At 40.8% G+C, this 26987-nt stretch overlaps 1 protein-coding gene across 6 annotated transcripts in view; it reads right to left on the bottom strand.

Annotated features, from left to right (window-relative positions):
- The window catches only part of ANKHD1 (ankyrin repeat and KH domain containing 1), a 100616-nt gene that overhangs the window by 37039 nt on the left and 36590 nt on the right, over nt 1-26987 (bottom strand). For all 6 annotated transcript variants that reach the window (XM_054287636.1, XM_054287637.1, XM_054287640.1 and 3 more), the window contains exons 4-14: nt 25463-25610; nt 24492-24639; nt 23248-23481; nt 21621-21715; nt 18976-19213; nt 18600-18791; nt 17055-17164; nt 9810-9897; nt 9069-9196; nt 8783-8926; nt 8001-8103 (exon numbers count right to left, since the gene is read on the bottom strand). In XM_054287636.1, coding sequence (XP_054143611.1) covers nt 8001-8103; nt 8783-8926; nt 9069-9196; nt 9810-9897; nt 17055-17164; nt 18600-18791; nt 18976-19213; nt 21621-21715; nt 23248-23481; nt 24492-24639; nt 25463-25610 — 1628 coding nt within the window. The remainder of the gene's footprint in view (nt 1-8000; nt 8104-8782; nt 8927-9068; nt 9197-9809; nt 9898-17054; nt 17165-18599; nt 18792-18975; nt 19214-21620; nt 21716-23247; nt 23482-24491; nt 24640-25462; nt 25611-26987) is intronic.

Genomic DNA, 26987 nt, shown 5'->3' with positions numbered 1-26987 from the left:
ACAGTAAGATGATACTTTGAAATAGGATTTCTCCAAACATTGTAGCATTCACCTTGACATTACAAGCAGAACCTGCCACTGCAAACTTCGTGCTTTCAAGTGGAGAGTGAAGTTTTAGCACCTTTTTAAAAATTCTGGGACCAAACTAACAACATGCTCACTTCCCCTTCTAGTAACAAATGAACAATTCTGTTCATTATAAAGACTTTAAAAATCACCTTCACCAAGGCCCACCAAACCTGGACAGCCCTGCCCCAATTACTGACTGTCCTCAAGCAACCCATGGCTGCTTTCCTAAAAGCCACATCTGGGACACTCTAGACACATCTAACTGAAAGGAATCTATTAAGCGCTGAAATTTTACTTATTACTTCAGCGTCAGACTTTAATTACAAATGTGAAAGTTTTAGCCTGATTAATTTTCTGCACTAATAGAAAGTTTGCTTTACCCAAGCACTGATATATGGAGCCTTCAAAAAAAAAAAAAAAAAAAAAAAAGGGAAAGAAGACTTGAAGTTTTACAAAGTAGACTCACATAATTAATCATTAAAAGGGGAACTAAAATGATGTACAATTTGAGCCATGGTTTAATAAAATTACCTAAACATTATGCAGTTAAGTGAAAGTCTGGATGCAAGAACTAAGCCATGGATCAGCCACCAGCCCTGGAAGGATGAAGCTTCCTGAAACACAGATTTATTTCTCTCTGGGCTATCCTTCACCAATACACTAACTCACAAATAACTTCTCTTTGCATTGCTGTCAAAACAAGAGTCACATACACCTCACTTTGAAATGAATCTTTTTTTGAGGAATTAACTGTAAACCAAACAAAGGTGAGATTTTTCTCTTATAAAGAGAAAGAACAAATATGAAAATAGAATTGGACCAACTCTGTACAGCATACCTTCAGCAGACTCCTGGGAGAGCAAACCATATCTAATTATATGAGAAACAACAAGAATCTTACTAATCCCAGGAAACAGCCCAGAATCCCACAGCCACCCTTAAAAAACCCCAGGAAACAGCCCAGCATCCCACAGCCCCTGGGGCCACCCTTCAGGATGCTCCTTGTGCAGCTCCATCCTCTGTGCAGCTCTGAGCCCCTCTCTCCACCACTGTTACTTTGTCTCCGAACCAGGACTGAGTCCCCAGGCACTTTCTCAGCACACAAAAAGGAATTTGGGGAAGTTCAGCAATCCCTGGCTCTGGGCTGGCTTGTGGCTCTTTAGCTCAAGCCTGCTCTAACCTCTTTGGCTTTGCCATGCACTCAGGGGTTATCCTTTCATTTTAACAAGTGGAATTTACAGGTTTGTGAGACCACTCTTGAGAAATACATTTGCACTCAATTTGCACTCATCAGAAATCTCCGCAAGGCTTGTCTATATCCTTGTTTTTAAAGGAAGCTGTGCTGCACTGCTACAGTAACCAAAGTGCAAATGAACCCTGCCTTCAGCTGAGGTGGGGACCCTCTGTCCTGCTCACTGTCACCCCTAAGGGTCCTGTGTTTATCATTCCCATCCTCACACAAGGCATTCCCACAGCCCAGCAGATCTGGACACTTTCTATCACTACAGGAAAGAAAAGCTAAAGTTCAAAGACTCTCCCAAATAATAAAGTATCAATGTTGTCCTCTCAATCAAGTCTGAGCTGGGGAGAAAACAAACCTGTCATGGGAAAGCTTTTCAAGGAGCACCAGAGGAAGGAAAGAGCAGAAGCACAAACCCCACCTGGAGAGCTGGGCTGGGCTCACACAGCAGCTCCAAGCAGCAATCATCACAAAAGTGAGACAGTTTCTGAGGACTGGTGTTAGGAGACCAGCTGGACTCTCAAGTTCCAGAAAAGGTACAGAAATTTACATTAATCAGCTGCTAATTAGATAGCAGGGCCACTTTTCAGGTTCCAGATCACCCTTTCTATGCCAGAAAACATTTGCAAGCTGTAACTGAAGGTATTGGTAGAGGATGAGGGGTAGGAAGAAATATCTGCTAAACCTGACATGCTCACCAGAAGAGTCAGATCAAAGCAGAAGTGAAGAAGTTACACTGTTGGTAGCTTTGAATATGCAAATATTGGATGTACTAAAAAGTAGCATTTCCTGGTTTATCCAAATCTCCTCTATATTACAAAATCCTGAAAAATACTGTGTCCATTTTAGTACGTAATTATGAACACACACTTTACACTTCCACTTTTGAAATACATAAATTCAGTAGGACTTAATTCAATCACAGGCCAGATCATAGTCATGTCAATTTTTAAAAAAAATTTATTTTGTACATTTATCTTTTGGGGGCAGCATCAGCCATCTACACAATCAACCTACTACCAAAATTACACCTAGCAACATTAAATTGTTAATCTGGCCTCTAAAGCAACTATTTTCATCCCTTTTAGGAGACTTGTTTGATATGAAAGTAAGTTATTTAGACTGAAGATGACTGAAATCCAGATGTTGCCACACAGATACCACCTGCCATCCAGTACCATGGTTACAGGAAAAAAATTGATCAGCAAGCCCAGAGTGGTTCTGGGCATGCTAGGAAAGCCACAGAGTAAAGGAGGGACTGATTCCCCAATTATTTTGTGAACAGTATCACCAATTGCTCTTCTATTTGCATTTCCACATTCCCACATACTCTGGTTCCTACCCTGTCCAACACAGCCTTCACCACAACTCCTGCAGAGATCTTCAGCCAGGTTTGTGACCAACATTCATGCCTCAGGGTAAAACCTACTCTGCCAAACACAGCTTCCCATGCACTCCTCTGATCCCCACTTCTCCCCAGGCACTGACAGCTGTTTCCTATGGCAATTTCCTGTACTGCTCCCATCCACTAAAATCATCTCCCACAGAGCTGAGTTGCAACAGCCCCCTCACCCCAAAGAGTCCCTTGCAGGAATCATTCCTGGTCTCTTAAGCAGAGAGGACACCATGACCAGCTTTGAATGCTTCTGGCTGCAAATAACATTTAAAGTCCCTAAACACTGTGAGCAAGAATCTGCAAAAATACCTTTCAGTTCTGTAGTCCTCAGGTGGCTTTCACAAGCAATTGAACTCTTCTAATTTGCATTTCCTTAGAACACATTCAGTATTTATACAGTTGCTGCCAACAAACAAGTCTGATACTGGATTTCCTTACGAGTGGTTATGATTCTCAAGGAAGTTGCTCTTCTAGCTGTGATTTATAATCCACAGGATGTCACTTCTCCCAGGAAAGAACTAATTTACATGCCTTTCAATTGTATTAGACTTTATATTTTATTAGACAAAATGCTTATTCTCAAAATTCTAACCTTATTAGACAAAATTCGTTAACAGCTCCTTAATTTCTATTGTCATTATCAAATGAAAAAAAAGTGTGGATCTAAATCCAAACAGTGAAGTCCAAAAGATTTTTTCCAGCATAAAAAAATAACAGTAAGAAAAAATTCAGTTGTATGATACACATCTGTACATTCAAATACATCTTCTGTGCTGGAGACCCTGTTATATAAATCTGTATGAATCACCATGCCATTTGTGTGCTCTGTAACAGAATTGCTTGTCTGTTGTTCTTGCGCTTGAGGTTTCTTTTTGTAAACCTGATTTCACTCAGAAGTTGAGAGTTCAATTTGCAGCCTGCAATTAAAACTCACCAGCCTCATCAACATGAATAAAATGAACTCAATATTGAATTTTCATGAAAATTCTGTGTTGAACTATTATTTGTATCAAAAAGAAACTCATCTTTAAGAACCTGGAGAAACAATCAGTTGCTCCATACACACACAAATGCAAAGTACAATATTACATAATCTTGCTAATTTGGAAAAAAAATAAGCCCTCATTTCCCAAGAAAATTAATCTGCCTCATGGTTTTTAATACATACTGAATTCTTCTTTATAAAGAAGAGGTTAATTGGCAGAAGGCTGAATGATGAGTTTGAGTATGTTCATACTATCCCTCCTGGAACCATGGAATAATTTTGCCACTCTTTATCCCTCCTGCAGGTGTTTCTATGGAAAATTTCAGGGAATAGGTGCAATGCTATCCAACAGGCAATGGCTGCACAGCTGAAACCAAGCCAAGCTGAATTTTCAGCCGTTCTAAAATTTGAGTTACTCTCTAATCTTAAATCTTCTTCCCAAGTTTCCTCTGGTGGGTTCATGGTATGTAACTGGAAAATTGCTGAGATGTAATTGAATTAGTTGGTTGCAAGCAGGTGACTGAAGCTTCAAAGGAGCAGCATTTCACAAACCACTGTGAAAAGATTGTTACACATTTGTGCTCCGGGGGACCTACACATGTCTGGGTGTCATATCGCCTGCCTGCACTGCTGAGGATTTGCAGAAAAAAGGATTTCAGCCTCCAAAGAAAGAATTAGTAAAGTTCAGAAGTCAGGAGGCATGGCTGGTGAAATCTCCCTTGGGAACTCATCCCAGATACCTGGGCTAGCTGCTGACCCAGGCAGGAAGTTTCCAGAAGGAAATGGCAAGAATTGATCAGATGTTGGAGTACATTAAACAATGAACAGGCAGCTGGGACTGTGCAGTAGAAATATCTGGTAAAAATCAGAATGCAAAAGCTGGAAAAGCAGGAATATCAATTTGCCTTACAAATGTTTTTACCTCCATGGAAGTCACATAACTTCCTACTTTTACTGTTAACCTGGGCTCTATTTTTATTAAATCACACAATGCATGAGATCTCTGCTGGGATATATAACTCAGTATTAGGCATAGAAGTCAGATATCAGATTTAAAAAAAAAAATATTGAATTTGTATCTATTTAAGTTACATAGAGTTTTTCTTCCCTTCTCCACACCATCAGATTGTTAGATTTAGCATGAGGATCCAGGAAATACCATATATTGAATATCTAGGTGAGAAAGCTTAGAGATTCCAAAAGTACCACTCAGTCTTAGGGGAACTCTGGTCTCCTTCACAGGGATCAAAAGCAAATGTGGGCAGCTTTCACCTGAATAAATCTATTTGGTTTTGTGTAATTCTAAAAAAACCATGCACCTCCAATGAGAACCACTGCAAGCTATTGCCCACTTAAAAATGACACTAGAAAAGTCTAATGACAGCATGTTGACAGGTTCTAAATACTCACTAAAGGCCTGTAAGCACAGTTTCAAAGGATGAAATAAAACAAATCTAGAGAAAAAATTACTGAAAACCTGACACCTCCTTCTCCAAAACCAGACTGCTTTGAACTTTGACACGTTTAAAACCAGCTGATGTTAGTAAAAATATTTTGACTAAGAAAACAACCCTGCTGCTTTCCACAGGCTCCCTGAGCATCCCTTGCTGTCCCAGCATATTTGATGATGATCTAGAGCATGCTGTGTGTTCCAGCCCTGCACAAGGCTCGGCAGGAACCATTCACAAAGTAGAGGGGATTATCAGCAGCTGGTTTCCTGAAGAAATCCAGCAGCATTCCCTTGGACTGTTCCCTGGGCTGGGCTCCATCCCCTGTCCCAGGGAAGCAGTCAGAGCCACAGGAGCTGCAGCTCCTGCACTGGACACAGCCCTGGGCCTGTGGACACAGCACATTTGGGTTCTGTACCCAAAAAGCTCCTTGTGCTGAGCTGCTGCACCACAGCTGCTGCTGAGCAATCCTGGCCCTGCTCAGCAAGGGCAGAATGCACCAAGGAAGGGATCTCCTGCCTCTCCCCATGGAAGCAAAAGGATCTGAACTAGGACTTTTTACATGGACACAATGTGCTCAATGTAGTGCACTGAGAACAATCCTTCCTAAGCAAGGAGGAGCTGAGGTCTGGTCAATTCCATAATTAATTCTGCTCCTTTTTTCACCTGATTTTTCTTCAGTTCTTTCCAAGTTATCATCTTGGTGTGTCAGCTTTATCTGAGCCTCTCCAGATACACTGTTGCCTCTGAAATGTTTCTCCTTTCAGTTGCTAAACATTGATATTAAATCCTTTGCCAAAGTAATTATTCAAATGGTAATGATTCCATGTGCCTCCATGCTTTACTGAAGAATAATAATAAAATTCAAAATTAGACCATAAAATTCCTCTTGAAAATCTCACGTCACATCTTAATTGTAATAGGAACACTTAAATGTCCTCAAGTTTTACATTTGATCTGCCAAGAACTCTTCAGAAAACAGTGTCACCATTGCATTTCTTGCAAAACTCACACAGGTCTATAAAAGAATCTCACAGTGCTAAGGATAAGGAGGCAAGGTACTGCTCTCCTGCCTCCCAGTAGTTCACAGTTTATACAAAAACTCAGGGGCTACTTCTGATTGAAGGCAAGTAATTGTTCTGCCCCAGATAAACAATTTTGTTATGCAAGAACTTGACTGCTCTGCTGCCTTGGAAATAACAAACACCTCAACTCACTCCCTCTTTTGCCCCTCCCCTCCCAAGAAGTTCAGTGATGAAGGTCTGGTGAATTAAAGCCCTGTATGTGTAACAAGTCACAAATGGCAGCTCAGCACAGCACACTGACTCTGCACTGCAATGAGCACACAGAGTTTAGCACAAAAATATCATTTTCTCCCTAAAGATCTGAGAGAAACAAGAGCTTTGCACAGTTTTTGGAATGCTTCATCAACCTGATGACAGGTTTGGGATTGCTACAACACAGCACAGATGAGTTTTGCTGACATGCATGAAGCATGTCCTGAACCCCTGTGAACAATGAGATCTCCCTGTGCCAGCCCCAGCATCACAGTACTGTAAAAAACACACCTAAGGATGTGCTGACTTTGGCAATAAGGTGTTTGTAATGAGAGCTGTTTCTAAACTACAGTCAACTATTTGCTTTTCATAATTGGATTAAATAAAACGAAACTTTCAGCTTTTAAGTTCAGTCTTCTGACTCAGCATTAACTAATCCCTTACTGATTCCCATGCACCACAAAATGTGCTCCCAGAACACTCCCACTCCACAGTGCTAACAGGCATTGAACTGGAAGGGCACACATACTGGTATACAGCTTTTTGGAGGGTTATTTGAAGCACAAGTTGTATATTGTTTTCATTTGTTTGGTATTTGTTTTTCTGAAATCCAAAATACCAAGTGTTGCACATCCTAGGAAATGAGACACCAAGTGCATCTGAGAGGTCACACACATGGCAAATGCATGGAGAGGGGCACAGCTGCACGTTCAGACACCAGCAGGTACATAATGTTTTTCTCTCTTTATTTGTGCCCCCAAGGGGTTTCTGTTTGTTTGTTTGCTCTGGAAGTGCTTGGTGCTTCCTCAAACAAAGGATTTCAGCAGATCTAGCTAACAGAGCTTTGGACACTGCAATGCTTAAGATCCCCATCCAAAACTGTAGATCATTAGGAGCTGCAGTTTGTAACTTTGCACTTGAGAATCTGCTTCTCTTTCTGAGCTGATTTAGCAGATGTGAAGATTTTGTTACAGAATCCACAGCTGGAAACAAACCCTCTAATTGCAATTTAATAACTACAAGGAGTTTTAACCAATCAGTTTGACCATGTTCAAAGCAAAAACTCTGATGTTAGGATTACTCACAAGAGAACTATTACTAACACAACAAAAACTCTCCTGTAAGTAGATCTGCACTGGTATTTATGGTGCCAACATGTTTGCATTGTTACTGATGGAACAGAAAAAAGTTGGTGCATCAAGTTAATGGATAATAGCTGCAACTATTCTAGAAGACCAATGTACAATATTCAAAAGTGCACCACACCTGGAGTACATTAGCTGTTTTATCTGTCTGCACTAGAGCAGTTAGCACAAGCATTTTCTTCCACAAAAAATTGAATAAGTGTAATTCTAATAAATTAGAATAAGCACAATAAGGTTAGAACAACTAGTGTTGCTATACTGTAGAATGCAAGAAAATAAGGAAAAAACTATGAACTATATAAAATAGGTTTAAGTTATACTTCATTAGAGGTGTTCAAGAACTGATGGAATGGACTACACTATGCATAAGCTCTAATAAAATGATCCCCAGTCTATCCATTTCCAAACCACATATATTCTCTGAGTGGCTGCATACTGACCTTTCACCACTCCCAGGAGAGGTGGGGAGTTCTCTTGAGGGGTCCTGTCAGGCTCCTGGGGAGGTACAACCATGGCGAGCGTATGCACCGGGACACGGGGAACCTTCAAACAGAGACACAGACACACTCAGGTACAAACACCTGCCAGAGCAGCTCTTCAAGGGTTAATACACAGGCTCAGAACTGCAGCATACTCTGCTCACTCTTCCCAAACTGTGTATTCTATGCTACCTCTCGGTATGACCTGACCTTTGTTTTTTTACTGGGGACAGTATGTCAAAGTTAACTGTGCTACTCTGTGCAGGATCCCAGGCTGTGTTAGCTGGAAAACTGTGAATTCCTTTAGGCTTTTAATCAGCTAACTCCCCTGGAGCTGCCTCTTCAGACTGCAGAATTCTGAATTTAGACAATATATTATCTTTTATACAACAAACAGAATCACTAATACCCTGTGAGGGTGTCCTGAACCAGAACAGAGGGGTACTACCACAAGGCTTTAGAACTCTTCAGCCAAAATACCAAGCAAAGGCAGCAAAGAAACAACATCCTTTTGAAATCCTATGTTTGGGACTATCCTGTCCAGGAGCAAAAGGGAATAAAGCTCATGTGTTCTTCAGATCTCTGCAAGTAGCACCAAGCAATTCTCTCACTCTATCATTCTCATGTGTGCAGGGTTTTTAAAATTTCTTCCACTGTCTACAGTAATTTTGAAATTAATGACTATGCAAGTGTTTCTTCCCAACACTGATGGTGCTGTTTAAAAAAGACTCCTTGTGCCTTACCTGAGACTGATCCTGAGATGGAGGTGTGAGCTGGGACAGGTCTGCTGCAGGAACCGACAGAACATTGTTTGGGTAATCCAGCAGGTAAGAAACAACATTTGTGTGTCCTCCCTTGGCAGCTTCAATGAGCATTGTTGAGCCATCCTGAAGTGAGATTTTGGAAACAAAAGGCAAGAAGATGAGTTTTGCTCCCCATGTAATAACTCTATGACTTAAATTTACTACTTGATAAATCAGCCAGGTGGCTCTTTGAGAAGCTCTGGACAGGAGAGCTGCCAGTGAATACCTTGAGCCGATGAGTTGGATCTGCCCCGTGAGCCAGGAGAAGCTCAACCACGGCCAGGTGACCTCCAGCACAGGCCAAGGACACCACTGTGTGATCATTGTTGGCTGTAGCCCTGTTCACATTGGCACCTAGTAAGAGAAGAGCTTAGAATTAAACACAAAGAAATTCTTTCTAAAAGAAAGTATCAACAAGTGCAGTATTCTGTGGAACAGAGACAAACTTTACTCTTGTAATCCAATTACTTCCTACACACTTCTAGGGAAAGAGCACAAGGGATTTTGACTAACTGATTGGCTTCCACACATCCTCCTCCTCCTCACCTTGTAAAGACAAGGCAGTTGCAACAGCAACAGTGGGCTTGGAAGTGTTAAGTGAGGGAACACATGGTGTAAGAAGCACAATTCCAAATGTTCTCTCTGAGCAGCATCACTATGTGGTGCAGTTGCTACTGTTTCAGACAGTACTTGATGTGCTTTTCTGAAGGAGGAAATCCTTTCTTTAAGAAACTGAAAATATCTGCTGTACTTCAAATCTAATCTATATAACAGAGTAAGAAGAGTAACTAGCAAAATATTTTGTGATTCATTCTATCATGAACTACATGAAATTCAAAAAACCCTTAGGGGATTGACAAATGCTCATATACATATAACCAGAATAATTTTAAATATGGGTCACAAACATGTGGCATTATAAAGTGGCATTTAAAGTTTTTAATTAGTTATGCAAACAAGCATTTACCTTTGCTAATAAGGAATTGCACGGTGCATAAGTGACCAGCTCGTGCAGCCTTCATCAGTGGGGTTCTCCCACCTTCAGATTCGTGCTCCTAGAGAAGAAATAAAAGATGTATAAATGGGCAAAAATTGTACCATTGTTTCAGCTTCTGAAGTATCTTGTGATGGGACCAGAATTACCCATCTGAGCAGAAGATCTCTCTCACAAGCAGCCTGTAATAAATGTAAACTGACTGGTGCCAATTTTCATGTTACCTCAAATACTAAATCACACTGTTAAAAAGGATTAGGACCACATCCATACTGGAATCAAACCTTACAACCCCCTTTTTATTTTAGTGCTCAAATGTGTAACGAACATGAGAAGAATAAGACTTTGCTTCCTCCAGAGAAAAGGTGGAAGATTTAACACAAATGTCACCCAGTATCAGGAAGCTCACAATAACCATGAACTGCAGTGCCACAGTTCAGAGAGCTGCCATGTGCTGCCAGACTTCAAAACTGCAATAATGCCTTGAGTGCACACAACATTTATAAAATATACTGAACAGGACCAGGAATAAAAATGAGACAAATCACTGCAGCTCACAAAAGTCTCTAAGAGGATTGGAGAATAAAGCAGAAAGCTGAGAAAAGGATGATACAAACCAACAAAAAGGGAACAAGCATCAAGAACAATTTTCTAATTAAAAAAGTCTGAATACTGCAAAGATGTGGTTGAATACAACTGTATTAGAGCAGCTACAGAGCTAGACAATGTGCCTGCTATGTAGACATGATCAATACCACAAAGAATGCTGAGCAATGATATCAACCCTCCCAAAGAACAAGGGGAGAGAACATAATCTTCCTGGGAGTGTTTGTATGTGCTCTCTATATTCAATATTATCCTATTTAAAAAACATTCAGTCTGATCAATAATAGAAATGTGTGGTTTTTAATCAGATATCTGTGAATCCAAGCTCTAAATTCACTCTTTACTTTGCAATTCCATGTATACCTGATAGTGAAAGGTAACATTTAGTACTGACAGTGGGTGACATGGCTACTTGCAAACACAGTCAGACAGACGAGATTTGACAGAACAACTCAACTCCTTCCTTCATAGTTCCTGTATTCGTGAAAACTCTGCATATGTCCTTTGACATATGGCTTGCTCTAGTTGCAAGCTGCATGTTAAGTTAGTTTTCTGTTCATACACTTCAAGAAGAAACTTCTTGACTGGATCTTCTGTTGGAGACTGGCCCCCAGTCCAAACTCATCCTTCACTCTAAGAGGTTCTATTGCCCCTCTCCTGCTCTGCTCCTCAGCCTTCAGAAGAGCTCTGTGTTACTGTCCACCACTGCTTTAACACATGGCTAAATCCCACATTAGAGCTCTGATTTCTTTGCTCACTCAGCAGTAAAACACACAAGCACACACAGGCACGGCAAACCTTACAGACTTACTACTGATGTCACTTTTAAGAAAAAAAAAAATTAATAGATTCTCCTTGCAGGGCAATGACTGCTTAGCTGTCAATAAATATCTGCTTTTGGACTGTATGCATGGCAGAAACATTTGCAGGACACGTAAAGGTAATTATGTTAACATGTGGTCCCATGATTGTAAGAATTAGTGGTGTGCCCTTAAGTCCTGATGCTTACTCTGGTATTTGGCATAGATTTTCCTTCCTCAGCCACTGCCAAGAGATCCTAAAAAGCCAGACGCTGTTGTGTGCCTGAAGCACAGCAAACCCCTGGTTCCACCAGCTGTGGGTGCAAAGAATTCCTGACCACCACCCTGCTCTGAGCAGGACCTGGGCACTGCTGCTGAACTATTTAACACCCAGCTCGAAATCCTTACTGATGGCAAGATGCAAAATTTATTTTAGGCCACCTTAGCTATATTCAAGGTAGTGGAAAGCATCCTGTATTGCACTGAGATGTAGCAGATAACTGGCAGTTAGGAATAATTATTTGCAACATTCTGCCTTCCTAACAGACTTCACTGTTGGAAGTCTCCAACACGGACGCCAGGAGGTTCCTCATTGAAATGCAGTGCAGGGATTCTGCCCAGTTTAACCAACTGTCACCTCCCCAAGCAGGCAGAGCTTGATCCTCAGCTACTACACACTTCCAATCCTTGCAGCACCAAGCACACCATCAGTCCAGCCAAACACAACCATTTGGGTGCCCACCTGCTGCAGATCTTCAAAACTTATGGCATTCTGATGGTATTTTTCACATTGGAAGATAGAAACACATGTTTTATTTTAAGATTAAATTCATTCTGACTTCAGCACTCTCTATAGCCCTAATAATCGCTATCAAACACCATCAACTCAAGCTTTAAGGGAAGACATCTAGGACAAGCCAAAATAAGAGGCTGAGAGTGCAGTGCCTTTGTCTCCTCACATCCTGTCTTTACCTAGAATAATCATAAATTTCAAAGATTCTCTCTATGGATATATCTCTATATCTATCTCTTTTTCAGCTGCATTAGATAATTAATCAAAATCAGGACAGGGAAAATGAAAGTTGTCCCAAAGCATCCTCATTACCTTTACAATTTGTTTTTTTCTTTTATTTATATGAAGTGCACACCGATGTTTATTTTGCAATATCCAAACCCAGTAAATTGTCTCCTAACACAATCCCCTTGCCTCTAGGGCTCACCACAGCATCCCCTCCTGTCACTGCTGCAGCCCTGAGGAATGTGGGAATTAGTACAATCAGGAAGAGGAAGAAAGGAGAACACCTCTGCCACATCTGGAAAGCCATTCTCTAGACCCCTGGGTGATGTGTCCTCCTGCTAATTCTGCTGGGATACAAATACACCCTGGGAGAATTTTCTGTGGCTTTGGGTAACAGGAAGGGAGGGGAAAGTGAGAGCACTACCCAAATCAGGCAGGATTTAGTCTGCACCTTTTCCACTGGGACTCAAGGAGATGAGATTCCTGTCAGCAATAATTATTTCCTTTCTAGACAAATCAATACTTCCAAGAGCAGAGCAGAGCAGAGTCATCAGGAGCATCTTATGACAATGATTGGTGTTTTTTAGTTCTTCCTTTTGAGTTCTCTGGTTTAGGCAAGTCCAAGATCAGCTACATAAGGGCTTTCCCCACATACAATTCTTCTTGGTTCACAAATATTCACGGTTATATTAATCACTAGGATAGTTATTGTGATTTTTTTTTTCTCAATGTCACATGTTATTTAAATGTTTAATAAGAAAATCTGTATTTTCAAAGTAAAGCTCCAAGTTTTCAGTTCTTTAACAAGTCTCCCTCATCCATGACAACAGTGAATATTTAAAAGAAATCTAATTATTATTCTGAACAAAATGATTTAGAGAAAGCTTTTGTTGCAAAAAGTTACAGTCCCTAACATTGCTGATTTTCAAGACTGAACTCATTCCAGCAGTCACCAACCTACCTGCCCCAAATAACCTTCCTGAAAACTCAACTAGGCCTCTAGTTTAAAGTAGACACCTAAAAATGGAAGACCTGAGAGGAGACAGATTTAAGAGGGCTGGTATCAGTGAGACAACCTGCTGCATTTGGGAAGGTTGGAATATTGTTTTTCAAAACCAGTTTTAGAAAACCTAGTAGGAGGGAAAACACAGAACAAGAACAAGCCCCATCTAGTCTGCACAGGGAGTGCTAGACAAAGATCTGCACACTAGATCTTTGAAGAGACTGATGCCTTGTCCTTAGCAAGCATCCTGAGGCTGCAGCTTCCAAGCATCAAAGGCCAACCTCACCTGATGCCTGCCTGGCTCTATGCCCTCCAAAATTGTCCTCTTAAAGTCCTCCTGCTTGTCCTGCAGAAGGAGAAAGAAGAACTCACAGCTCTTATTCTACAAACAAAGGTTTCTTTCCTGGTCATGAAGACCTGGAACATGAACCTAAATTGGATGAGATCCACCAGCTGAAAACTGGTTTGTTGGCATGAGGCAGGCAAGAACAATGGTAAGACCAAGCAATGAAGCTCTCATGAGTTCACACTCCTACCATGAACCATTCAGATCCACAAAGAGAGCACAAAGGTCAGACACAGCATCTTTGTTACAGACAAGATGGACTTTTGTTCACTACTGGAAAAACAAAGAATTTCATTGTACTTTGCACCATCCAGAGAGTGCAACAAACAGAAAGTGTTGACTACAAAAATGAGCTTCACTTGTCCTACCATATTTATCTACACAAGACTAAGGGCCAAGTCTAAAAGAGCCAGAAATCCCTGACCTTCTCCTGATGGTTCAAAAACCAGTATGGAAAAACATAACAGCACCTCAGATTCCTCACTGTAACAGCAACACAGCAACCCCCAGAGTTGTGAATTCAAATTCCAGAAGACTGGCTGCTTTTGTAGATGTTTAAATGGTGTCTCATCCACAATGCACAAACCCACAGTCTGTCACACACATCAAGGAAAGGGAGTTTTTAATTTAGGAGTCACATTAGTGTGAGGGATGCTATCACCTGAAGGCAAAACACTGATCCCTGCCATGACAGAAACATGTTTGCAAAAGCATTGCATCATAGGAGAAGAATTAAGAGGTAGTCTGGCATGCTGGGGTTTTTTACAATTAGAATTATGTGGATGCCAGGCAGTCAGTTTCAGTCTTCCAAGCAAAGCAAGATGTGGAATCTTAACAAGTACTGAAGAGGTTTGGGGAGACCTTGACAGTGTAAAATGAGAAAAATACAAGGATGAAGGTGTCCTCATGGGTTCTCTTCCATCTCTTCACTTCTGCATAAAAGCTCCCATAAATCTTGTAGGAGAAAGATAAATTCTATCACTCCAGTGTAGCACAGCTGCAAGAGGATTCAGGTTAAATTGGGATAAAAAAGCCCAATTTAAAACTATCTTCAGTATTTCCCAGCTGAGAAAAGCCGAGATGATCTCACTGTCCAAAAGAGAAAATCTCTCTTTTGTTTGCAGCTACACTGAAACAGACAAAGATGCAACCATCTTGTCAGGAGCAGAGCAGCCTTCAAAAGGGACACCAGAATCTCCTTTAATCCAGGTGTGACTCTACATCCAGAGGGAACAGGCATTCAGAATGGTCCTTTTAGTTTATTGAAAGGTAAGCAGCTTAAAAGCAGGATATCACCTCTCATTAAATATCACCAATGCTCATTGTGAGATTTACAGTCCCTAACCTGATTCTTGTGGGAACATTTATGCACCTCCACATCTTACCTTACACAACCCTTGAGATGAAGGTAACTGCTGGGAAAGACATTAAGAAGAAATAGGAAAGAAAAAAAATATTCTAGGAAAAATTATCCTTTCGCCTTTGACATTAAACAATCCTTGCCACATTGGTAAATAGATGTTTTACTGAAATGCTGGATATTTTTTCCTGAAGTTACTAAACCATATTTCTGCTTTCAAAAAATGCTTTTATCAATCTGTATTTCAGAGTTCCAATCTCCAAACCTTTACTCACATAGATCACAAAATCTAAACTAGCTGTTCTGTTCCCATAAAAGTTGCAAACAAGTAAAATTTACATTTGATCCAGTGGTAGCAGCTCAAGCTGAGACCCTGGAAGTCCCTGCTCCTGGAGGGGATGGGGGAACTAGAATGTAACTATGGCACAGATGGGATCACAGGCTGAAGGCTTCAGATGTGCCTCAGATTCAGTCATTCGTACATTTGGCAAATGCAAGTTGATTTCAAGATGCATACATTAACAAGAAAAGGTGCAGGCCTGCCAGCTAGTTTTGCTACAGATTTTGACAGGCTAACTCTGTAAGGACATGGAAAAGATCCCTTGAAGAAGGGCATCAGAAAAGCACAGAAGAATTGTTAACATGCCAGACTTCATGAACAATTAGTCACAGGGAGACAAATCCATGGAATAGAAAGGATTGAGCAGTTCTCCAGCAGACAGATGAGCACTCTAACACTGCTCATTTCTAGCACTATTTGTCACTGCAGAGCTTTAAGGAAAAATTAACCCCTAACTGAAGAAAGTTCATCCCAGTCATAATTTTTTTAAATTCTCCTGGTGTTTACAAAGCCACATTGCTTTGAATGACAGAGCTCTCAAGATCTCCACTGGTTCCTGAACTGAATGACATATTTGATATCTAGGCCAGAGGACGAGTCCCTGAGAAGCATCAGTTCCTGTTTGCACTCACCAGAACACCACCAGTTTGTGCTGAGATGTGCTGGTAATAGTCACCCCCAATTCTGACAAAACTCTATGGGGATCACTTTTCATAAAATAATTACAGAATGATCTGGGTTGAAGAGAACTTTCCAAGATCATCCCATCCAATAACCCTGCTAAAATCCCATAATCCCCCCAAAAATATGATTTTCCTCCCTGATAAGAAGAAGTTAAGCAGAACATTACTGATATTACTGCAGAAGAATTAATAAGCCCTAAAAAAAAGAGTAAAGTCTCAAAGAATACTGTAAATATTATTCCAAATTACAGCATTAGTTTATTTATATTTCTGAATAAAACTCAAAAACCTTCATTAATGACTGAAATTTAAGCAACTTCATTAGCATGCTGATTTATCAGGTTCAATGAGAAATTTTCCTGGCTTTCTTAGTTTTTTAGAAGGAATAAAAATTTCATAATATCCAAACAAAACCCCAACCCATCCCCCAAGCAAAATAAAACACAGAGCAGTGAGTACATAGGGGGGGAAAAAAAAGGAGAGTAATCCTCCTAGGCAAGCAAAATAACAATTTTTCCTGCTTGACATAAGGCTCCTCAACACCTTTGGAAGAGTAAAGTATCAATTGTTTTCACTAATTATAAGTCAAATAAGTTATATCTCTGTAGCTGATGAAGAGGCCATTTTGGGTCTCCCAACAACTTAGTTTACATTACAGAAATAAAAATGGGGAAAGCAATGTGCTAAACCCAAGAGTTAGAAGAAAGAAAGGAGATCAGATTTTATGCTGATCATTTAGAAGACATTGCTTTGTTTGGGGTTTTGTGTAGTAGTATGCACAAGTTAAGAGACTAAAAATGTTCAGAGACCAACACTGACAAACAGAAGCAGGAGTTCCTACTACTAAAACATTTTAAATTCAGAGCAGATTACCCATAAGAACTTTTATTTTCTAGACCAAACAGAATATGCAGCTCTAATAAAAATTTCTTTCATCCCTCTTTACAGAGCCATATATGAATCACTATTCCTAAGCTCATCACTCTGTTCTCTAAGCACACAGGCTTGGCCTTACAGTTTGAAACCAAAGCACTTTGCCCACAAATGCAGGAGAACTCTTACCAGATCAGCACCAGCCTGAAGCAACACATCTGCCACATCTGTGTGTCCATTTTCACAGGCGTAGGTCAAAGCTGTATCTCCTGTTGCTGTAGTGGCATGAACATTGGCTCCTACAAACACAACAGGTTTTTCATATTGGATGGGTCCTTATCAAGTATTTCACATCAGATAAACACAAAAATCTCTGACAGCAGCTATATCCTACTGACCAACAGCCTCCACAGTCCAAGAGCACTGCTCTCATGGCAAAGATTGCTCTCATAGTGAAAACACTCCAAGGAGAGGTGGTAAGGCTTGGAAAAAGCATGACTGACAACCCAAGCAGTTAAACTTATGTGCTTGCTTATTCTTACAGTCCCTCTACAGCAAGGATTTCAGTTGTTACATCAAAAGGGAATCCAGACAGTTTTGCAGACTGTCCATTTGACTCAGAGCTGTATGCCAAGGGAGACCAGACAAAATGCACATCACTGAATTAGTATAAATACAGCAAAACCATACACTTCCACAAATCTCCCTTCTTTCCTGCTCTTTAAAATCACTTGCTTTAAAACCCTTTTTTTGAAATAATTTGTCTAACTTCATATACACCAGCTCTCTGAAAACTACACATCTCTTGATACATAACACATTATTCTTAGAAAAAAGAAATGCCAATGTGATTAGCCATTTTCTTATTTTTAAGGTGTGAGGTATAATTAGAGACTCCCTGATGCCAAAACAAGGCTCCTTAATCAACTTCCTACACTATCAGCAGTGAAGTGCAGGCAGTGAGCGTTCCAAGGGAGCTGGTGACAGGTGTCACATGCTGGTGTCACTGCACCAAGTGGCACAGTTGTTACTGTCCCTCGATGTGCAGGGAGCTGCACTTTCTAAAATTACAAATCCAGCCAATTTTATGCTTATTCTTAGAGCATACAAATAAATCACCTTCCACAACAAGGAAGATATCCCAAATACAGCTCCTTTTTCTTTATTGTTTTAAGGAGAATACTTTAGACTCTACCAAGTTTATAAACTGAAAGATTATCAGTGAAGCATCATTTTAGCCCAAACTCCAGCAAGATTTAATTTTTACTACTGTGTAATGTAGCAGTAAAGCTCATTCATCACAGAAATTCAGCACATTCCAGAATCTGTCTTGCACACTACTTCCCAGCACATCACTCCTAAAGAACTGGTTATTCAGGGAGACTGAATGCAGATAACCAGGCTTAGTCAAAGCTGGAGTAGCAAGCAAAACCAAGCATTATCTGTATTAAAATTCTGTCCTAGATGCAGATAGCTGGAAACAGTGTTTCTAATGAATGTGGATGCTTTCTAGATATGGAACAGGATCACGTGCTCCAGGAGGCACTTTCCTCTGTTACCAGTATCAAGCAATACTGAGGTGCAACATGCTTCTTCCTTCTTGCTAAACTATCAGAGGATACTGTTTCTTGTTAGAACACTGCCACTATCAAAAACCCAGGGATGTTCCAAATCATACAAAACACATCAAGTCCATGGTATCTGTGGGTTAAATCACTTGCTCTGAACACATACCTGCTGCCAGCAAGTATTTCACCAGTTCAAGATGACCCTCTTGAGCAGCTTCCATCAAAGGTGTTGAGCAACCAAGCTCTATATCAGCTCCTGCCTTAATAAGGAAGTCAGCAACTTCAGAGAAGCCTCCACAGCAGGCCAGGGTCAGGGCTGTTTCCTGCGTTTCCTCTGTCTGTGCGTTAATATTTGCCCCTGGGAAACAAAACATCCATTACTGACACTGGCAGGGGAGGTGAATGCTCATCACCCCCACAGCAGTTTGGGTGTTTGAGCTCTGCTCTGTGGGTACAGCAGTATCAGAGCAATGTGCACAGGACACCTGCTGGCCACGGATCACACGGTGTCCTTCTGAGCTTCCATGGCCACGGGATCTCACCTTGTGCCAGCAGCAAGGCCACCATCTCTTCGTGGCCTTCCCGGGCAGCTTCCATCAGAGGTGTGTAACCCTCATCATTGACCTCCTCCAGGTTGGCTCCTCGCTCGATCAGAAGCGCTGCCAGCTCCACGTGCCCGCCACAGGCAGCCAGAGTGAGCGGGGACTCAAAGGAATCCGCGGGCATGTTCACCTGGGCACCGCTGTCCAACAGCAGCCGTGCCACCTCCACGTGCCCGTCCTGCAAAAAGGACAACCAGGAGTCACAGCTGGAGTCACCTCATGCTGTATTGCAACCATTACTGCACCAGGCCTGAAAATGAGCCTACAAAGACAGGGCTTTTTTATTTATCATGGTTTAATGCTAATACTTGGACCTAACCAACATTGAGGTTTCCACCTATATCTAGGTGGAACTTATATCTAAGACTTATATCTAAGTCAGGTTTAAATGCATGAGGTAAAAAGAAACACCAACATATATCTAGCTCTATTTCTTGAGGGAAAAAGAATTATGGAACAAGACTTAATTTGCAGCACAATCTTTGGGACACAACATACTATAGATAGCAAACAAGTGCCATAAGTAACAAACCCACTCCATGAATAAACCCCAAAATAAGCAACAGAAAAAAAGATTTTCTTATTATTTGTAGTAGTAGTTGATTCATGACTTCTACAAACCAAAAAAGCCTCAATTGGCAAATTCTAGACCTTGGGAAAGATACCTGCAAGAGAAACCCAAGTGGGTAACAATAAGGCAGGTAAGAAGAGGAGAGAGGACTTGGAAAAACTCTTAAAGGTGACTGAAAAACGCCCAGGTGTGAAGCCATAGAACAAGAAAATTAGCATTGCCAGAGCAGTCCGAGTCCTTACCAATCTAAGCACATAGATGTATCTGTCAGCTTCTCAAAGAAGTACTGTTAAACCTCTCAGCTACTTGTAATAGACCAAGTACCTAAAATCTGCATTTGACCAAAGGTGTAGTTTGGTAGAGAGCCACAACACTGGCAAAAGAGGAAAGCTTAAGCTGACATGAAGCAGGTTAACCTGAGCTGGACGGCAATCAGGGGTGCACATTAAACACAGGCTGTTGTTCTCAGAGGTTGAGAAACCTAAAAGCCAACAGCCACCTCATTAGAGGCATTACCCCAAGTGTGGCACTGTCCTGACCAAAACAAACTCTGAGACACTTACAAAAGAACTGGTGATCAGAGACCAGACATCTCAGCAACCTGTACCTGCTGCATTCCTTAGATGGAAAGAGATGAACACTGGGAACAGTCACAACAATTTGGTGGAACAGCTCCCTTGTGCAAGGGTGCAGCTGAATGATAACAAAAAACAAATTCCTTGTTATGGAGTTGGGACTTCAAAGGCTCATCTTCCTTTCTGCTGCTTTCAAATGTCAATACACACTCTGTAATGTCAGAACACCTAGTCTGAAACACCTAAGACTTGAAAATACACAGACAAACCTCACAACTCTGTCTCCCAAGTGAGCTGTTTCACAGCCTCAGAATTAAGCCAGTCCTTGGATTGTTTCACCAGGAAACCAAGAAAAAGCAAACAAAAAAAACCCAACCTAAAGAGAACAGTGGGGTTGATTAACCTTTAGTCTGCAGTTGTGGTGCAATCTCCTTTAGGTGACAGCATGCACCCACTGTCCATCTGAATCCCTTACTGGCACCAGGCTCTCCTCCAGGGAAGGCTATTCAAGGATTCAATTACCAGCTCACTGTGGAGGACTTGGACACAGCTCCCCAGCTACACCCTGACCTTGGTCTCTTGCATCATCACCTCACAACTGCACTGAAAGAACACTTGATCCTTCAGCTCTCAGCACACTGGAGGAACACTGCAGCCTATCTTCCAAGGATTACAGGCTACTGGGAGAAAAATCTGTTTCCCTCTTTTTGCTGTGCTTCCCATGGAAACAAGAACCCTGTTCTTTCTTCAAAGAAGTCCCCCAGATTGAAGAAGAGAGAAAAGTTCATCCAAGGTCTATACAGAAATGCTTTGACACAATAGCACACTCTTTATTAAGATGATGCTCTTGGATAGGGAAGTTTTTCCTCAATGGCTGCATTGAATTATGTGGACAGTTGCTAGAGAACTAAGAACTACATTATTTTTCAAAATAAAATGGTAGGTCTAAAGTAAAACCTCACAATCTCATTTACAGAAACCTAGAAGAGAGCAAGTCATCTCTCCATGCAAAACACTTCCGGCAGTGATGAACAGACAATTGTAATGCATGAATCATCCAGCTCAGTGCACTTTTGGAAGGCTCATTCCACAACACACTGAGAGACCTTATTTATAAAAACACTAAAAAAAAACCCAAAACAAAACCCCAAACTAGTGATTTGTACTACATCACTGCACTGCAGATTAGTCACCCTAAACTTCACACAGGGAGCATTTAAAACACCACATCATCCCCCCAAAAATTGGAGCATTTTTCCTTTGTGAGCAGTTAGAGTGAGAAAGCTGGTGGGAGCTGCAGTAAGCACTTTTTTTACAATAACAACACACAAATTCACTTGCAGCCCCCAGACAGCTTGTCATCCAAGGCTCACTCTATTTTATCACCTCTTGCATTCCTCTCTCCCTGAGGAGGGAGCAGCACAAACAAAAGTATTTACCATGCAGGCCTCCATCAGCGCCGTGTGCATCTCATCAGTTTTGTGCTCTTGATCAGCTCCAGCTTCAAGCAAAAAACGAACCATATCTAAATGGCCTTCAAATGAAACAGATAAAATAAATAAGCATTCCACATCATCAACTTTTAGTAGTACAGACAATACATCTAATGAAATAATTCAGATTTTCACAGTTTGCTGTTAGAATCTTCACAAGTTACCATTGGCAAACAGCTTTTTAAAGTACTCCTTAAAAAATACCAATGCAAATGAGTCAGCAGCCTTCAGAAAGTCTTTCCCAAAGATATTGCTCAGCTGTGAGATGGAGACAGACCTGTCTAATTCAAGTTTACACAAGAACCTTTCCTTGTGAGTAAAAGCTACAAAACTGTGCTTATTCCCTATGAAACTGTACAGTGACAGATCATTTAAGAGTTCCAAGGCAGCATACAACTGGGGGAATTATCTTTTAGGGATGGGTCCATGTAGGTCTGAACTTAACTTTAAGCTTTTTAATAACACCCACAGACATATTTCTGAGAGCTAAGATACACACATTATATCATATTATCTGACATTATTTTTAAAAGCTTCTACTGAGCTTAACCAAAACTTGATTTAAACTCTATTACAGTTTCTGTCATTTTAGAAATTGTCCCTTTTAAGTTTTTAGCCTCTTGATGAGCATTCTTCTCTGTGGGAAGACTTAGTCTTACATAAACTGACAAGAAAACAATCAATCATTTTGTGAAAGATAATACAGGACATCCTTGTGATTCAAGGTTTTACATTCCATGACTCAATCAGGTTCTGGGTCAAAAGAAACAGGAATGACTCTTCAACACATTCAGGGGCACTATTACTGGCATTTGTCTGTAAGGAACTACCACATGCTGTAGGAAATCCATGACAAATCCAGATGCAATTCCCCAGATGGGTTATACATAGTATGTATCCTCAATCTTAACCACAGAGGGAAAGCCTAAAGATACTATGACAATAATCCACATCCTTCTTTTCTATTTGTAGAAAAACAATGGTTGGAGAGCAAACCATAGAAGCACAGTGGATTACCACTGAACTCTGTTACTTTACATAGAAGCTTTAAATAGCAAAAGAAATTATGTCAAAAGTCCCTAAAAGTTCATCACACTTAAGAATTCATAGCATTCTCCCAAATTACACTGAAAGAAAAGAATCCAGTAATAATGGAGGCCTTGTCTCCCCATCAGATATTACAGAAACACACATTCCAACTCTGCATTTTCTGAAGAACCAACAGAGATGTTTTCAGAATTCACAGACACTTGGTGAGGGAACTGGGAATGAAATAGGGGATGTGGCAGTGGGTGGGAGGAGAGAATGGTGGTGTGTCAAGGCACAAGTTTGGACACAGCCAGTTACAAGTTTTCATCTGCAACATGTCAAACACGTCCACCACATCTGGACACAAATACAGAATTAATACCACTACACCACAGAGGAACATTTAGTGACACTGAGCTTAAAACCAAAATCCAGTTTTACAAAACTCTTAGGAAGACATTCAAAGTATTGCTGAAAGTTTTAGTCAGATAAATCCAAGCAAACAAATTTAAACAATTCTACAAAACAAGGCAAGAGACAATACCTTTATAGCATGCGAGTGTAAGTGCACTTTCTTTGAACTCGTTGGAGTGAGTGTTGATTCCTGCACCATATTCCAGCAATACTCTTGCAACCTCCACATGCCCTGCACTGGCTGCTTCCATCAGGGGGGTATGTCCATTCTCATTGTGGTCTTCTATGTTAGCACCAGCTTTCAGTAGCACCTTCACCACGTCCACAAAGCCCCCGGCACAGGCGTAGGTGAGAGCTGTGTTCCCTGCAGAGGAGAGGTTGCATGAGAGCCCTTCCATCACCCACCCCCAACACAGGAAGGAGATCAGTGTTAACAGCTCCAACAAACCCAAGGACATCACCAGCAGCAGCTTTTCACCTCACAGCAATGTTCCTCCAGCCCATCATTCCAGGCCTGTTATAAAACCCAAAATGACTGTAACATGAAAGTTGATTTTTTCAGTTTGACTGTTATGTTTCCTACTTTAGCAAAATTAGATCAAATAAACATGCACAAAAAGATCAATAAGTAATTGTTACTGTAGAGTTGGGGTTGATTTTTTGTTTTGTCTTTCTTTTTGTTTTTGCCTGAGATTGTATCCTGTAATTCCTTGAAAATCTTCTACTGCTGGCTGAGAATAAATTTATTATTTAAAACTCTGGTACTGTAAGTGACAGACACTCACATATGGCTCATGTTTTAAATGCTACAGTCAATTTTAAGGTAACTTAGCTTAAAATGGCTAAACAGAAAGATAAAAGAGTATCTTATAGTTTGGACACGTGACTTGTTTGAAAATTTGTTTAAATTCTATCTTAATAACAGAGTCCAACTGCAGGTTAATGCTGTCAGGAGGTCAGTTAAGCTGTGCTCAAGAACCAGCAATACAGAGAACATGCAATGCACTCAATTTTAACTCCTCTTTAGTAAAAAGGACAGACAGAAATAACTGGTGTTGATGGGATGTGTCCCATGGTCATCTTCCTGGGTAATTTTGCATTATACCAATGACAAGAGACAAACTTCATTTTTCTTGTTCTCTAACACCAGAGTGTTTTTTGCAGGAACAGTGCTTTCCATTAGAATTTATATTAAAACCCATATTTAATAATGGCCAGTTAAGACTCCAAACACATTCACTGCAGATCTGGTCTATTCCTAACAGTTCCTGTCACGTTTTCTTGTGAATGAAAGCGTTAGACAAAAACACAGATGTTCAGAAGAGCTGTGTGCCTTATGTGCCAGCCTTACTAACTGTGCTGCTCCCCAGTTACCTGTGGAGGACTGTGCATTGACATCTGCACAATGGACAAGGAGGAGTTTAACAATATCCACGTAGCCTCCACTGGCAGCTGCCATCAAGGGAGTGATGTCCCCTTTATTCCCTCGGTCTTCAACGTTGGCGTGCATGGCTAGAAGCACCTGGGGAAAAAAATTACTACAATGAGCAAATTGCAACACCAACCTTTTGGTTTTAGTGAGACTGGTTCCCCAGCCAGCTGCCACAGTCCCTCACAGCCCAGTGCCACCCCCAGGACCATGCACAGTTACTGCCTGCATTGGGCTCTGCTGCAGAAAATCCTGAGTTTCTGCATTTGTTCATATCTAAGTTCTAGTGAAATATGGACATTTTCACAAGTCACAGGGCAATTTACTGACCAGAATGACAGTACAGAAAATGTCACCTGCAATAACGACCAGGTCAAGCACACAGGTGAGAAGTTGTCTCCCTGCCCTGTGTTTTGGCATCAGAATGCATTTCTGAGAACTATCACCTAAACATTTCAAAGCAGTTGCCCTTAGATACAGAAACAATATAGCTCAAAATTAACAGAAATTAATGCACTGTTGATATAAATGTGATACAGAAAAAGGATTGTGTGACTGAGACATGAGCTTTTAGAAGGTAACCAGTTGTAGTATTTGGGTTTGCTGCTATTTTAGATACTCTTGCTTGGCAGAACAGCTGGACTGCATCTAGAACAATGCCAGAAAAGTAGATACATCACAAAACACAGGATTCATTCCTCAGACAAGTCCCTTCAACCTAAAGCATCTGTGACTGCATTTTCCCTTAAAGAAACCCAAACAATAACTAGAAACCCACAATAAGCTGCATGCACTGATATTCTGTTGAAATAATAAAATATTATAATAACCACAATAGCTTAAATGTTTACCCATCAAAGAAGCCCCTCAGAAAACGCTTCACAAATGTTTAGTTCTAACTATAATTGTTACTTACTTGTGCCAATTCATAATACCCTGCTGAGCAGGCCAAGCAAAGCAGACTCTCCCCCTCTTCAGTGTGTTCATTCACGCTCCGTCCCTCATCCAGCAGCTTGCGGACAGCGTTTACATCCCCATCGGAGCACGCCTCTGCCAAACTGCGACTGCAAAACAGGGACCAGTCAGCTCAAAACACACCTGCAACACCTGGGCAGCTTTCCTAGGCAAGGAGGAAGCCTTTCAGTAAAGAGTCTGGGCTTCAGTGCTGGGCTTTACTTGAAAATACACCTTATATATATGTATTTTAAGTTTATCTATATACGTACACAATATTTCCATGGGTGAAATGGAGATAGACACTTCTCATCAGTTGCTAACTTGTAATAAGCTCTCATACAGACCAGATTCAGAGGGGAGTGCTTAAAACTGGTTTTTGTGGTGTTTGCAAGACAGGAGCAAACCTCTCTGATGCTATTCCCCCTTCAGGGAATGCCAGAGACACAGAGGCTGTGACCATGACTAACTGCTGACTGCAGGTGCCAAGGCAAATTCCTACTGCAGACAAAGCCAAAAAGTCAGCAGCCAAGTATCACAGAGACCACTAATGTGAATACTCCAACCAGAAAACTTCTGCAATTAAGAGAGCAATCACCTACTTTTCTACAGCTAAGAAGTTGAACTTTCTTGAATAAGAACTCAGCTCTCTGGTACAGAGAGCATCATGTTAGAAAGTAACATTTTTCGTACTTTCCTCTTATCCAGTGAAGTGAATAACCTGATGGGACAGTAGTTACACCTTGAGATGCAATCTGCTTCTGCTAGCAGCAGAACAGCTCCATTACTAAGTACTAACTATTAAATTACCTGAATTTGAAATAAAATCCCATTCCATAGCTGGGGTACTGGGGTGGTCAGTATGTACAATTAACTGAATTTGAAAACAAATCCCATTCCATAGTTGGGGAACTGGAGGTGGTCAGTACATACAATTAACTCAATTTGAAATAAAATTCCTTATTTGAGGAACCAGTGGTGGTCAGTACATAAAATTAATTGAATTTGAAATAAAATCCCATTCTATAGCCGAGGAACTAGGGGTGGTCAGTACATACATAGAACTGGATTAGAAATAAAATTCCTTATTTAGGTAACTAGGGGTAGTCAGTATGTAAAATTAATTGAATTTGAAATAAAATTCCATTCTATAGTTGGGGAACCAGGGGTGATCATTACATACAATTAACTGAATTTGAAATAAAATCTCATAATTGGAGAACCAGGGGTGGTCAGTACGTACAACTAACTGGATTTGAAATAAAATCCCATTCCATAGTTAAGGAACTAGGGGTGCTCAGTATGTACAATTAACTGAATTTGAAAAAAAAATCCCATTCCATAGCTGGGGAACTGGGGTTGGTCAGTATGTAAAATTAACTGAATTTGAAATAAAATCCCATTCCATAGTTGGGGAATGGGGGTGGTCAGTACGCACATATAACTGGATTTGAAATAAAATTCCACAGCTGGGGAACCAGAGGTGG

This window comes from Melozone crissalis, unplaced genomic scaffold (assembly GCF_028551555.1).
Source record: "Melozone crissalis strain CALT ecotype California unplaced genomic scaffold, PUWL_Pcris_2 ptg000061l_1, whole genome shotgun sequence".
Lineage (NCBI taxonomy): Eukaryota > Metazoa > Chordata > Aves > Passeriformes > Passerellidae > Melozone > Melozone crissalis.
Note: the sequence above shows the minus strand (reverse complement) of the source record. Positions and strands in the feature narration are given on the sequence as shown.